The following is a 15,000-nucleotide window of genomic DNA, read 5'->3' as shown; positions in this document are numbered from 1 at the left end:
TGAAAGTGTCTATTGCACAACAGCAAATAATACGGAGAGAAAGACAGCAATTTACTGGTATGCGTAGGGCTGTGACATACCCATTTTTCAGTGGGACAGCCTGAGAACTGAAGATCCGTGTCCAGTTCAAATCGAGCTGCTCAGAATAAAAAGGAGAACTTTGGAAAGGAAAAGATAAATTAGAGCACTATCGAGTTTCTCTGCTCAGACATTTGGCTTCCTTTCTTTCCTCTTCAGTTGTGACATGGTTCATCTGGGAGAAGACTATTTGATCCCAGAAGGGAAAGTCAACCAAGCCACTGGTAGAGAGCAAAAGCCCTCAGTAAGGCTAGTGATAGGGAAGGAGATATTGTACAGCAGAAGGGAAAACTGCTAAAGTGTCCTTGCTTCCATATCATATGATTTAGTCAAGGGAAAAATAAAGATCCTGAAGGACTGAGTAGGTTATATATTTAACCCCGTAGCAGGGGCCAGCAAGGTAATTTTAGAAAAATTACTTGTTCCAGTTGAACTCTGTTTTTTCTTATGGCTGAGAATTCTAAGAGTTGTGGTTTCAATGTACCTCGAAAGTCTCAGCAGAGGATTAGGACAGTCTGTTCTGCGTATTATACACAAATATCTGTAACACGATCACTGACTGTCACTTGTAGCAAAAACAACTTCAGCAAGGTATGATTTTCAGGGATGAAACAGTGGGGATGTGTAATCTGGCAGTAAAAAGAGGTATTCTATAATATGACATCAAAGCCCACTTCCAAAGTACCATACTAAGATCAGATTTTCTACCAGCTAATGATTCTGTATTTTCATCTATTTTTCTCAAGTATCATGCAAGTATTTGTTTTGTACCTGTTTGCTTTTCTTTATTCTGCCTTTTTTATTTTTATTCAAGAAAGTTCTAAATTAAAAATGCTGCAATAAAATCTATATAAGTAGCTCTACACTATACATAGGGCAGGAAGGCCTGGCGCAATATGGCCTGGTGCAATATGGTTCATGGGGTCACGAAGAGTCGGACACGACTTAACAACTAAACAACGACACTATACATACAAATTTTTTTTTTAAAAAAAATGGTAGACTGACTTTTTTTTTCTAAGCAGGCCTTCTCAAAGTTTCAAGAGAAAATATGGCTAGCCAAAAAACAGTTTGCCAATTCTGTGGAAGCTAGGGATACATCATCATCAAAACAACAAAGGAAAGTGGGGTGGGTTTTTTTATACATACACATGGGATGATCCAGCTTGGATGAACAAGTGAAACCATAGCTGTATTTTTAAATATATTGTTTGCATTTATAAACAGTATAAATGAAATCACAATATACTCAGAAACTTGCAGTTAAATAACCATTTAATTACCAAATTGTTCTCTATGTTATGGCTACCATATCTGACCTGCAAAAGTCCATACGACTTGATTGCATTTGATGCTGGAACAAATTTGATTTGTTGGTTTCTTTACTCTTTGTTGCCATCTTCTTCCTAAATGTTCACTCACTTTCTAAATATTAATTTTCCTATTATATTGCCTGCTAGTGTTGATTAGCTGTATGCTTTAAAAGCTTTTAAATCCATGATGTGGTTCATTCGTAATCTTCTTCTAGACTTTCAGCTTCACTAGAATTTGAAGTTCCAAGCAAGGTCAGTATTTAGTAGATTTGCAAGAGAACATTCTTCAAAAGTAGATTAGTATAGTGAACCAAATGGCCCAACAGCCAAAGTGCAACCACAAAAATAGGTTCTCAAAGTGGATCTACCCACTTTGCACTATAACTCTAAAACACAATCTGTCCATTTATGTCTTGACCTTCCTTCAGATAGTAAATAATGCAAAGTTATCCCTTACAACACATTCAGGATAATAGTCCAGCAGAGACAGTAGAGAACAACTTGAGGCAATATATTTATCTCAGGTGTGTAGAATGACCATACATTTGATATGATCTGTGGCCATCTTTTATATTTTAAAAGATGCACAATACTATTTATTAAGTGTTAAGAGCCAGTGCTCAAGAATATGTTCTGTTTAAATCTACTGCTTGCTTTTTAATTTTTTTAAAAATCAAATTAACAGATAGGGACTTATACCCCTCCTGGCTCCTATGGAGATCAAGTGGAGGTGTGGCTGGCAGGTTCCAGGAGATACCTCTTTGTGGGAAGGGATGATACTAGTGGCCTTGAAATATTGAGGTCCTCCCAGGATCAGCCATATCCAAATTTCCTTATTAGGGAGGGTTGTTGAAAGTATGGTGGGAATTCTTCTACTTAGTCCCCTAGAGAAAGTGGATTATCTAGACACCTTCCAGTCATGATTCAGACTGGGCATGAGATGAAAATGGCATTGGTTGTATTGTTGAATGCCAGTGTCTGGAGACTGTAGGGGTCTTGATAGGACAAAACAGGATGAAGCTGAGCCCAGGCAAGATGGAATTACTGTTTGTTCAAAATTATCAGTCATTTTCTATGTTGTCTCTTAATGAAGTGATGGTGCCCCAAGGGAGTAAGTCCACAACTTGGGAGCCCTCCTGGAGTCATGGCTCTTGCTGAATATGCAGGTAGAAACCATGGGGTACCAGTTGTGGCCCTACCTGGATCACAAGGATCTTTCAACCAGGACTCATGCCATCATCACTTTGCAATTAGACTAGTGTAATGCATTCTACATTCCTTTGAAGACCATCCAGAGACTACACTTTAGTTTCACAAACCAAAAACTTGGTTGCATGGCCAAATTATTGACAGTTGTTACTTGCCAAGATCCTATTATACTATGCTGCAGATCCTACATTGGTTGCCAGAAGGTTTCCAGTGCAATTCAAAGTGCTGGTTTTCTCCTATAAAGTCCTTATGTGGCTTAGCACCTAAATACCTGCAGGAGCACCATCACCTACCTATAGTAAATTGGCCCGTTGGGAGGGGGCAATGGTCATAAGTGCAAGTACAGGTTGTAAAGCACTTTTTCCAATACTGTCGTAACTTAAAACCATCGTTAAATGAATGGCCGTTAAGCAAGGATTTGCTGTCTGTTGCTATCTTCTCAATTCTGGCTTTAGATGGATTTGTTCTTAAGGCTTGGTCTTGTGCAGCCAGAATTAGCCTCTCTGTCTCTTTCTTCAACTTTCCTGCTCTTAGCCATTGCCAGGTCTTGTTATCTGCTTTGCCTGCTAGATTTTTTATGTACTGGCCATGTAATACTTTGCCTTGCCAGGTCTCTTTTCTATTCTTCCTTTGGTCTTTCTTGTAGGCCAGTTTGGTCTCTTCAGTATTCAGTAAGCCTTCATGGTGTACTAGCTTCAGTATATCTTCTTCACTGTCCTTCAGATATTCTTCCAATGCCCTTTTTTCTTCTTCAACTGTCTAGTGTACTTGTAACATTCCACGCCCACCTATGCTCCTTGGTAAGTAGAGTCAGTCAACATCACTGTGTGGCATGATTCATTGTCATTATTTTTCTGATCTTCCTATCAGGGCCTATAGTTCACCTTGAGTCCAGTCCACTATTCCAGCTGTGTATCTAATGGCTGGAATTGCCTAGGTGTTAATTGCCTTGATGGTATTTCCGTCACTGAGTTTGGACTTTAAGATCTTCTTCACTCTCCTGAAGTATTCACTACCCTTCTTCTTGAGTTCAATGTGCTTGATGTTGTCAGCCTGAAGGAGGATGGCCAGATATTTGTAGTGATCTTCTTCATCCAGATTCTTTATGTTACTTCCATTGGGTATCTTGATTCCTTCAGTTTCATATTTTTCCCTTGTTGATGGTAAGGGTGGCACATTTGTCCAATCCAAGCTCCATTGCAATATCTTGGCTGTATATTTGGACAGTGTTGAGCAGTGATTCCATTTCAGATTATGTTTTCCCATATAGCTTTAACTCGTCCATGTAAAGGAGGTGGGATAACCTGGCAGATGTTTTTGATGTTTGATAGCCATGGCCTGACTTGCTCAGTATTGTTGACAGAGGAATCAATGCAATGACAAACAGTAGTGGTGATAGTGAGTCTTCTTGAAAGATTCCTCTCTTGATGTTAACATCTCCCAGTCTATCACTATTGAACAGCAACTGTGTCTTCCATTGTGCCATTGATCTTTGCACAAAGCTTCTGATGTTTCTACTGACTCCTGTTATTTCTAGGCAGTTGATTATCCAGTCATGTGGCAGGGAGTTGAATGCCTTCTTGTAATCAATCCATGCTACATTCAAGTTGGGCTTCCTTTTCTTACAGTTTTCCAAAATCATCTTGTCAATTAGGAGATGATCTTTTGTCCCTCTGCTGTTTCGGCACTTTCTTTTCTGCTCAGATTGAAAGAGCTTGTTTTCAACCAGATGGTGTTAGACTGCATCAGCTGCCACACCAGCTAGCAATCTGAAAGTTGTTGGTAAACAGGTAATTGGCCTGCAGTTTCCTGGTGCTGCTCCTTTTGCTGGATCTTTCATTATCAGGTAGGTTTTGCCAGATGTTAACCAATCTTCAGTTTCACCTCCTTGCAGTATCTTGTTAAACTGCTTGGCAGTGAATGGGTGCAGACCAGTCAGATGTTTCAACCCCAAACCATGCAGTTCATCTTCACCTGGTGCTTGCCAATTCTTGATCTTTCTTGCCCTTTTCTCCACCATTTCTGCTGTTATTACAAGCTCTTTCATTTCAGCTTCTTTTGTATTCTTATCTACCTCCTTTATCCAAGTTGCATTATTGTTGTATTTCTTTGGGTTGTCCCATAGCTGCACCCAGAGTTGCACTGTTTCTTCTTTGTCAGGTGTTGACTGGTTCATTGCAGTCTTTCCATTGATGGATTGGTAGAAATGTTTCTGATTTGACTGAAATTGTAGATTCTGCCTAGATTGTGCAATTTGGCTATGGCTGTTATTTGCTGTTTTATTATTTCCAATGCTTCCTTGATCTTCCTTGTTTCTAGGTGATATTTCTTGAACAGGTATTCTTTGGTCTTTTTGTTCTTCAGCTTCTTTTCTTTCATCTGTTCTAGCTTGCTTGCATCTGATCTTAGCATGCTGATCTTATATTCCAACCTGATCTTCTGTTTTGGTGGTGCACTGTTTGGCTTTTTTTCTTGATTTTGCATCCAAGGGTATTCAGTTATAACTGCAGCTGTGCTGTACATCAGTTGGTTTGTTTCTTGCAGTGAGCTGGCGCTTATATTTGATATTACAGTATTGGCATCATGTAATACTTGTGCTTGCTGTTTCTTTGTAACAAGCTTCAGTGCAGGCAACCTTATTGTGTTGTTTTTGTGCTGTTCTAGATGCTCAGTTATACTTTGTTTCAATTCCTCTTGTTTTTTAGTTAGAGAGTATTGTTCTTTCTGAGGAGAAGGCTCTGCTGTCTGAGCTACTTCTGGCATGGCTTCAATTCCTTTGCCCTGGGTAGACCTTTGCAGTTCTTCCAATTCTATTTTTGTGAATACTTTATTTCATGTTATAAACCAACATTGATCTGCTAGCCTCTGTTCTGTTATTTCTGATTCTAGATGTTGTTCGTTCTTGTTGAATGAAAAGAATGTTGTACATTCTTTTCAGATATCCTCTTCCGTTGGACTTGATTTGTAACAGCAGATCATTATTTCTTTGTTTTCAGTCTTTGTATATTTGTGACGGGTAAACAACTTTTCTTCCAGTAGTTCTGCAGCTGCTGGCCCTGGTTGCTCAGCCAACAGCCCTGAGTCCTGTAGCCCACTTTTCACCAGATATCCAGGAACTAGAACACAGAGCAAGGTCCTTGTTGACTCAGGCAGTGACTGATCCAGTATAGGTTTCTGTAAATTACATCTCACCATATTGTTTATGGGAGAGACACTCTTTGTCTGGCTCCTCTAATGAGACCTGTCCAATATGATTGAACCTCTGGCATGCTCTCATCCTCCTCGGAGCATGCAAGCCCCACAACCATGTCAAGGTAGTGCCTCACTGGGGGGTTGTTGTTATTATTATTATCATCATCATCATTATTAATAGGTTAAGCTTCCTCTAGTTGTTTTTGATTATATATTCTTATTATGGATGTTTTAAAGTTTTGATCTTACATGGTGGAGATTTTATGGTTGATTGTTACTGTGAACTACTGAGAGTCTGTAGTTAATTTTATTTATTTATTTATTTATTTATTTATTTATTTATAATTTAGATTTACAAAAGCTGCTCCACTCAGCATAGACTTTGGGCAGCTTTATTGGTGTAAGGAAGAAGGAAGATACCACATGTGAGCAGCTCCATAACTTTCCAAATACACAACAAATAAACTTTCAACAACAAATGAATTAATATAATATATTATGCTTTATCTGTGATTTATGTCCAAACTAAAAAAATCTCTAATCAAAGATCTAACACAATGTTCCTTGATTTTAATTGGACTTACTTGGATAACTGTATATAGAATCTGAATCTAAAAACAGTGCTAGTGTTCAAAGGAAAATATTTATATGCAGTATAGTAATTCTTGTTAAGTAGGAAAGAAGTGTATTCTATTCATATAGGTTTTTATGTAGTCATCTTTAAGAAAGAATAATTAAGTACATAAAATGCAGTAACATTAGTTGAGATATAACTGTTCAGTTATTTGCAAAGGTTATTAGGCTAGCTGAGTGAGCTTCAACACAAACAGAAGTTTGAAGATAATACTTACCATTTCTGTTTTTTGTACGTTAGCTATCATGGCTAAAGTAGAACAAAATAGATACTGCAACAGCAATGATTCCTATTTGAACAATATCTTCTGTTTATTATCAGCATAATCCAGAAATAAAAGAAATAATAGAAAAGACAATAAAATGTGTTAAATGTATACAGAAGCAGTGATCCACTTTCAAAATGTTTCCAGTTCTTTGTGTTGGCATTTGGAATCACCATACCTGGTTAATACTGGAATGGGAGACCTCCGGAAAGTACAAAAGCTCTGGGCTGCTGTATATATCTGTCTGAATTCTTTAGTGGGAAGAGATTCAGAGTAGGAATGTGGACCATATAAACATGCAGTGACTACTCATTCAACTTGAGAAACAAAAGCAAGAACTCCATTAAACAGGAAGAGATTTGGGAAATAAGAAAGAGTAAAACTTCTTTATCCACTCCATGCTCAGTAGGTGTTTGCAAGAGCTACCATTCCTGAACTATAATAAAGATTAATCCTAGCCAGTCATACTGCTCAAGGCTCTCCGAAGCTTCAACCTTGGAAAGCCCAATAGCTCTGTAAAATCTTTTATAGGTGTACATATCTTCAAAGCAGTGATCTACCTTCACAGGACTTCTACCTCTTTGAGTTGTATATTGGTCAATCTACCATTCAGGAATCACACTGTAATGCGACCACTGGACCTAGTCAGTCCTTGGATGGGAGACCATCAAAGAGTACCAGGGCTGTAAGCTAGACTGGAGAGTCAGAAAACATCTTGGAAGGAGGGAGGTGTTGTTGCCAAGAAAAATACATGGATGTGACCATGCATTAACCAGGAATCAATTTCAACTCAAACATGACTGTGGCTAAATGGTATGGGAACATTATTGTTTGTTTCATTTTCTTTTAGATAAGAAAGCAATTTTGATCTGATTGCAACAAAGTTCTTTTTTGCTCGTAATAAATAACTTCTGAACTGAAACTTGCTTGCTTTCCTAAAGGTGGGGAGAGTCTATTTGAGTGTGTGAAAAGACAGAGAGCAACCAACTGAGACACACAGTGTTTCTTTTGCCAGAAGTTAATTAAGTTATAGAAAATGGTGTTGGGGAATGATAACAATACTTTAATGCATGTTTTTCATTTTCAGAGGGCACTTACAATTAGTGCTTCAGTTATTAAAACCAGCTTGCTTGGTTAGATAAGAAGAAACATGATGTTGATCTAGTTGCTGCTGCCGTTCTGTTGTTAAAATACAAGATTATCGGATGATAAATAATATGTGTGATTTTTCTCTCCCTTGTAGTTGCATTCTGCTGTGACCAGGATCCAAGTACAAAGATCTGGTTTCAATTACACGTTTGCTCATATCTGCATCCTAAATAATGACAAGTCCTGCATAGTGGATGACATTATACATGTCCTGAAGGAATTGAAGGCTGCTCGCTTGTCTAATCAAACTAATTTTGCTATCACATATCCAATCACACACTTAAAGGATGGCAGGGAAGTATACAATGGGCACCAGCTTGGTGGAGTCACTGTGCACAGCAAAGATCGGGTAAAGTCTGCCGAAGCCATTCAGCTTACCTATTACTTGCAGGCAATCAACTCCTTAAATGATGCTGTAGCAGAAAAATGGGAATCCAACTTCTGTGACACAGTAGAACTTTTCCAGAAATCCAACCGGAATGTCACAATGTATCCTTTCACTTCATCGTCCCTTCAAAAAGACTTCCAGAAGACAAGTAGGGTATCAGAACATTACCTAACCACAAGCCTAGTCCTTGTGGTGACCTTGGCAATGCTCTGTTGTTCCATGCAAGACTGTGTTCGCAGCAAGCCTTGGCTTGGCCTCCTTGGCTTGTTAACTGTGACTCTGGCCACTCTCACTGCAGCTGGAATCATTAATCTGACTGGTGGGAAATATAATTCTACCTTCCTGGGAATTCCCTTCATCATGTTAGGTAACTATCTCTCATTCTGTTATTACTGTGGGTTTGTCTGAAATATTTATTTGATCTACATTACTATGGAAAACAAAAGAAGGCAAAAGAGGACATTGTGAAGTGCTCTAATATTTTGCTGGACCTCTCATTTTGTTTAATCGTTAACAATCATTCAGATTTGGGAGGCCTTAATTATGTTTATTTTGTAGTCAATAAATCTTCAGAATTGGTTGACTATCAGTATCTCTGATTACTTTCCTATGACGTATTAAACATTAGTCCATACCAAACACATGGAGTTTAAATGGAGGGGAGGGGGAGTATATAGAGACCACCCAGTCTAACTCAGTTCAAGCAGGAGGTCTGTCTGATCCATGCCACCCTAAAAGTTCTCCAGCTCACTTTAAAGGCCAGATCTGGAATTAAGTTTGGAAAAGCAGAGCTCCATTTGTTCAAAGGATAGTATGGGAAGAACGCAAATGCTGTAGTTTGTTTTAGTTTTTACAAGCATGGGATGAAGCATCTCAATTTCATGACAGATGTGGGGACTTGTAGTTCATTCCTTTAAATGTTTTGTTTCTAAGTGCCTCCAATTATGTTTTATGGAAGAATGTAAAGTAACTTGCAGTGAGGGTTTCTCCTACGATGCCAAACATCTGTGGTAGATTTTGTGAAAGAATATTCAAAAGGACCTCCTAAATGCTGTAGAGTTTATTGTTGAAGCTTGTGTTAAAAGTATAAAGGACTAATTCACTGGCCTTTTCCATAAAATAAATCAACCATTCAACTAGGTCAGCTGTTATGTACACCTCAGAATAAAATCACACAAACTCTCAGGACTGGGAACTGTAGAATAGAATGTCACAAAGGTTGTCTTCTCAGTGCCAAATATGTCTGCACCCACTGAAAACTCTGGCTGGGGAAATCAAAGTTGGTGGATGGGGGCTATATTGTGATAGAGGCGAATATCAGTAGATACGATCTGTGGAGTTCTTGGTGCTCTCTGAGCTTGGTTATTTGCTTGATATATTTCATTACCCAACTAGGGTACTGAAATGTCTGCAAGTAAACAACCAAGCTCAGAGAGCACCAAGAACTCCACAGTTCAACCCTGAGCCATGTATATTCTCTTCTAGTAGATCTGATCATTGGGAACTGAGAGCTTGTCAGGTTTCTGTTGTTGTTATTGTTCTAACAACTAGATAATATTCTGGATTAGTTGTGGATTAGTTGTGGGTTTACTTCAGACCCGTTTGGAACATAATGTAATAAACATTGCAGTGATGATAGTGCCTATGATACATAATGCCTGTGATAAGTGAAGAAATATAAGCAATGAACTTATGCTAATTCTACTTCAGGACTTATAGCTAGATTAGTTGTGGATTTGTACATAGGTTCATTATGACAATTTGGCAGGTTATTTGTGGTAGAGGTTGGAGGCTGGCACTGCACAGAGATAGAAAGTCATTGGTGTTAGAGGAAGCAGATGGGCAATCTGTAAGATTGTAAAGAGACACTAGAGTGTGGAATATATGGTGTTCCAAATATCAAACTTGTACTCTGCATTCTGCAGCTAAACTGCCATTTCCCCTTACTGGCTTGACATCAATCACCTGGCTAGTGGCAGCCACATATACTCTAAAACCACCTACCGAATCAAGCACTGGAACTGGAATGACTCCATCCCAGCTGCTTATCGAGTACCAACATTTTATCTATCCTGGTGGTGATGTGAACAGGAATTGCCACCTGGTGAACTCATATTTTCCCTGTCCAATGTCGCCACGAGTGTCTCCACTTATTCAAGAAGAGTAGAGGAAAAAGCTAAGAGAAGGGGCTGCTGTCTCTCCTCTCCCATAATCTTGCCTCTTCTGGGCTTGTTGTCTCTATTGTTAGTAACAGAACCTGGTTTTCAAACCCAGCAAATTGCTAGTACTGTACTAATCTGCCTTCTCCCCTGATATATCACTGCTTTGAAATGATTTAAACTCCTAACTCTGTTGGCTAATTTCTTGGCAGCTGATCCAAGAATGAGCCTGGATTCAGGATGGCCTTCTTTAACTGACATTGAAGTAATAAGTACATTTATAGTAGCATTGTAACTTTGGTGCTTTCTCCTCTTCTGGCACTGTGGAAGTGCTATGGCTAACTCCCTTGTGGGAACAGTTGCAACTTTCGAAAAGATTCTCCTTTCCCATCATTTCCTCAATAATAAACACCACATATTTGTATAGTTATGAGGTTGTCTTCCTCTTCATCTCGCAGCATTAGAGCTCTCCTGTCACTGCCAGTGTAGTTTTGGATTCTAGTCCTGTTGTTGATTCTGACTCACATGGAATGAAGCCTTTAAAAAGACACAACTGCTTTAACATTTTTTTAAAAGGTGCTTTATACAAGGTCCTGCGTGTTCCAAAGCACCGCTTGTGAAAAATTTGCCCAGCCCTAAATTATATAAATAACAGGAAATTGGGTTTTGCCTTTTGTTCTGTTTTAGCGCTGTTCCTGTCATGGCAGTTTGTACTGTTTAAGTGTCACTATGGCCACAGATAGAAGCTGCAGTTTTGTGGAAGCCCAGAATTACAATGTCAAGTTCAGAGCCTCCTTCTTTGTCAGGAAAATTGAAGTTCATTCCAAATTACCACATTTTGTCTCAGGATACATGGTTGATCCGAATCCAGTGTACACTCCTGACTTCTATCATTTATAAAATGTTCTTTCCACTTAAGAGGGTTGACTTAATTGCCCCTTCCAATTTTGTGATTCTCTATAGTCACCAAGAGGCTTTCTTGACTCAAGGGAATCTATTTAATATGTTATAAGAAATAGAATCTAAGCTGGTCCATAGCATAATTTTTCTCCACAGCTATGAACAATGTAAGCAATCGCTGAGAAAGGTATGCAGAACAATATGACAGAAAACATATTTTTCACTGTAGAAACTTTGGTTAGCTCAGATACAAAATTTTGCACAGATTTCGTTACTAGAATGCATGTTCCTATAAAATAGTACAGTAATCACCATACTTTAGTAAGTACAATAGATTGCTATTGGCTTTTATTTTAAGCAGACTGTTTTAGGGAGAATAAATAATCGTAGTTTGGCTTTCTCCTGGAGATCATGAATTTAAGTTATGAATAATGTACAGAAATATATTCTGTTGATTTAGAGATATTTACTTTCAAGAAAGAAGATGTGAAAGCAATTGATCCCCCTATCTTCAGCTTTGTAACCTAATTTAACTCTCAAAGCAGATTCTAGAACTGGTTTCTGTGATCTTAGAGAAGGGGGAAAATGCTATTCTCCCTGATTTACTACAGAATACCATAATTTTGGAAGGATTAAAGCTACTAAATAAATTAGGATTCAGTTGGACATGGTTCAGAGGTCTGTCTACTTGTGGCAAATGCAAGCATATCTGATAAAAAAGGTTGATGAATTGCCTAAGCAGAATGTTTCCGCTGATAATGCCTGCTAGATGCCTCTGAATGGATACTTGACACACAAGAAGAGTGCGTTTCATAATGACTGAAATATTTCCATTATTAGAAACGTTCTATGGACTGAGTTTTTGTAAATGAGTAACTGGAGATGCCATCTGGAGAAATTAAATTTTTCATGTTACGTATGCTATACATACTGACAAATTCACATATATACTGAGGATTAGACATTAGACAAAGTCATACAAGATTTTTTATCAAACATTTCTTTTGCTATAGGATTTTTTGGATTAAAACAAGGAATGTGCTAAGATTAAATCACATTTTAGTTACTTAGGCTGTATTTTGTATACCTCATTGTTTAACTTTGCCACTACTCATCATTTTGCCACTACTCATAACATTAGAAACGAAAAACTGCAGGAATTTGATGCATCTTTTGTCAAGAGCATTACTCATTTGCAGAAGATTCAGTGCACCGATTTCATAGAGGCTTCAGAGCTGAGATTTAATTTACAGTGCATCTTTATGTTTTAGCATAACGGAGCTCATATTTCTTCAACACATCTTGTACTGTGTTATACATCTCTCAGGTGGGTTTTATTACTTTTTAAAAATACATTCAAATTAATATATGCTATCCCTACTTACTTCTTGCTTTTAACTGAAAAGCAGTTATAGATTCATCCTTCACAGCAGGGATCTGTGGACCCTAGATGTGCTTAGCTGAAAATAAGGAAATCAACCCTGGAGGCAAGCACTGTTTTATCCCAATTCCATATTATATCCAAACTGTAAGATAAATACCATATAGTCTAAAGGAAACTTACTACAAGGATTTGTTGTTAGAAGACTAGTTATTTATATGAGTTCTATAAATTTGTCAGGATATAAAGTGACAATGCTTTGATCAAAACTAAGTCAGCTACATAAACCATATTATTTTCCCCAACCTGAATAAAGAAAATATTCCCTGCAGGAATCAAATCTACAAGTCTACAACTTATATTTTATTAATTTCTGGACTTTATTAAATGTATATATTTTAACTGTATTGTAAACTGCTGGAACACAGTTGGCAACAGTTCCTGGCAAGGGTGCCCAAAGTGCTGCCTATGAACAACACGTGGACCACCAGTATCCCTTTTTCAGACTCTGTACCAGAATGAGGGAAGCCCAAAGTGTCAGCTTTTGTATGGGTTCCTTTGGGGAAGGTGGGGAGCAGTTGATTTCTGGTGGGAATCCGGGAAAGATTAAGGCACCAAATGGATGTGATAAACCTTCCACGTGCTTAAGGATTTCACTCCTTAAACTCTCCCACCCTTTGAAACAGTGGGTCTGGGCACCACTCGCCTTTGCACACCCTGGGATTAAGGGATCAAAATATCTGTCCCCTAAGAACTTCTTTTCAAATGACTAGCAATGCATGTACTGCAATCTTTACTTTTTAATGGAATGGTGTTCACTTTTTCAAGGCTTTAGTTCTAAGCTTTCCATTGTTCATCAATAGAATCAGCACATTGTGTTCCCTCTAGGAATGAGTTTCAAGCAAGCTGTTCAGTGCTCAATAACAGTCAGAATAAAATTGTCCAGTTCATTCAAATCTTCCCAATAGTTTGCATAGCTTAACAAAAACTGACGGAAACTAGACTGTAGAGTGAAGAACTAGTGCATAGCCAATACAAAGAACCTTTTATGAAAATTAGTTCAGCTTGAGAGACAACTTTGTCTTTCTAACATAGTATAATGGTTGGTACTAGTAACAAGGAATTACATATTAATTAGGGACAAAATACTGGCTTTCCCTTTTAATCCAATATGAAACATCCTGTCCCTCATGACACCTTTATTCAGACAGCCTTAGCTGTCATAAATCCCCGTGTTTCTCCCCGTCACTCATGTGTCTCTCCACTCTTACAGCTTTCCAGTCCTTTTCCCATGGCCTATTAATCCCCAATTGTCCTGAACGTATGTAAAGTTTTCCTTAGAGAAGGTTTTCCCCTTGGCAAAGAAGGTACCTTTTCACCTCCTATAGAGTAAGCCTGTTATTTTTCTCAACATTTTCCATTAAAATAGCTTCTTTTGCCTGCAACAATGACAACCCCCCAAAACAGGAATCAGTCCATGAACAATTCAGCAAAGGAGGGAAACTGTTGTGAAAAAAACTAACAATCATTGGGCTTTCGGGCAGTATCCTATAAATTACGTTACATCTGAATTGAACACTGGAATCTAACATGACTGTTAGGCCTATTCTTTCTTGAACTCTGGTAGGTCGCATAGGGTTGGAGGAATCTCTTAAAGTAAAATCTCTTTTGGATCAGTTCAACTCCTGGTGACATTGTGCTGTTTTTCTTGCAACAATATACAGTATAAGCAAGTTGCCATTGTCACCTTCTAGGATAATCCTGGTATTCCCTGGAGATGTCCAGTCTAAGTATTAACCAGGCCTGACCATGCTTAGCTTCCAAGACCAGACAAGGTCAGCAAAATGCTGCCATCTGCTGAGAGGAATTGCCTGTATTATCCTTAACTTTAAAATATTATACTTTGCATTTGGATATAATGTTTCAATGTTTTATTTGCACTGACACAAAATCAGCTGTAAGGAAAAAAAATGAAACTCAAGAGAATGAATGGGGTGGACACTGAGTATTGTAGTTGAGTACTTGATGTAGTAAGAGGAAAGAGACTGCTTGTTGTGACTCCCATGTCTGTCATCTTTGTTTCTTATCCTCATTAGAAAACTTACAAGAAAATTGTGCTTCAGTGCCTGCAAGCAAACAAACTTACTTCATCAGCATTCATTCATTCTAACACCTACAGTATGTTAGACTCCTTTAAGAAAAAAAATCCCTGGGTACAAAAAAGTTTGAAATCCCACTTACTTGCCTTATTTTCACATGAAGCAAGTCTAGTTCTTATAGAGGTCATGTATAATACAATACAAGAATGTTTGAGGCTTACTTTCCTTCTGTA

General features: G+C 38.2%; 1 protein-coding gene across 1 annotated transcript in view; it reads left to right on the top strand.

The window, feature by feature from the left end:
- Positions 1-15,000, top strand: part of PTCHD1 (patched domain containing 1) — a 59,396-nt gene that overhangs the window by 22,808 nt on the left and 21,588 nt on the right. The window contains exon 2 of the mRNA XM_088144820.1: positions 7,935-8,595. Within this exon, the coding sequence (XP_088000946.1) occupies positions 7,935-8,595 (661 nt within the window). The remainder of the gene's footprint in view (positions 1-7,934; positions 8,596-15,000) is intronic.

The sequence above is a fragment of the Python bivittatus genome, unplaced genomic scaffold, assembly GCF_059951505.1.
Source record: "Python bivittatus isolate LINGU-HERP-01145 unplaced genomic scaffold, Pbiv_v1 ctg000350_np1212, whole genome shotgun sequence".
NCBI lineage: Eukaryota > Metazoa > Chordata > Lepidosauria > Squamata > Pythonidae > Python > Python bivittatus.
Note: the sequence above shows the minus strand (reverse complement) of the source record. Positions and strands in the feature narration are given on the sequence as shown.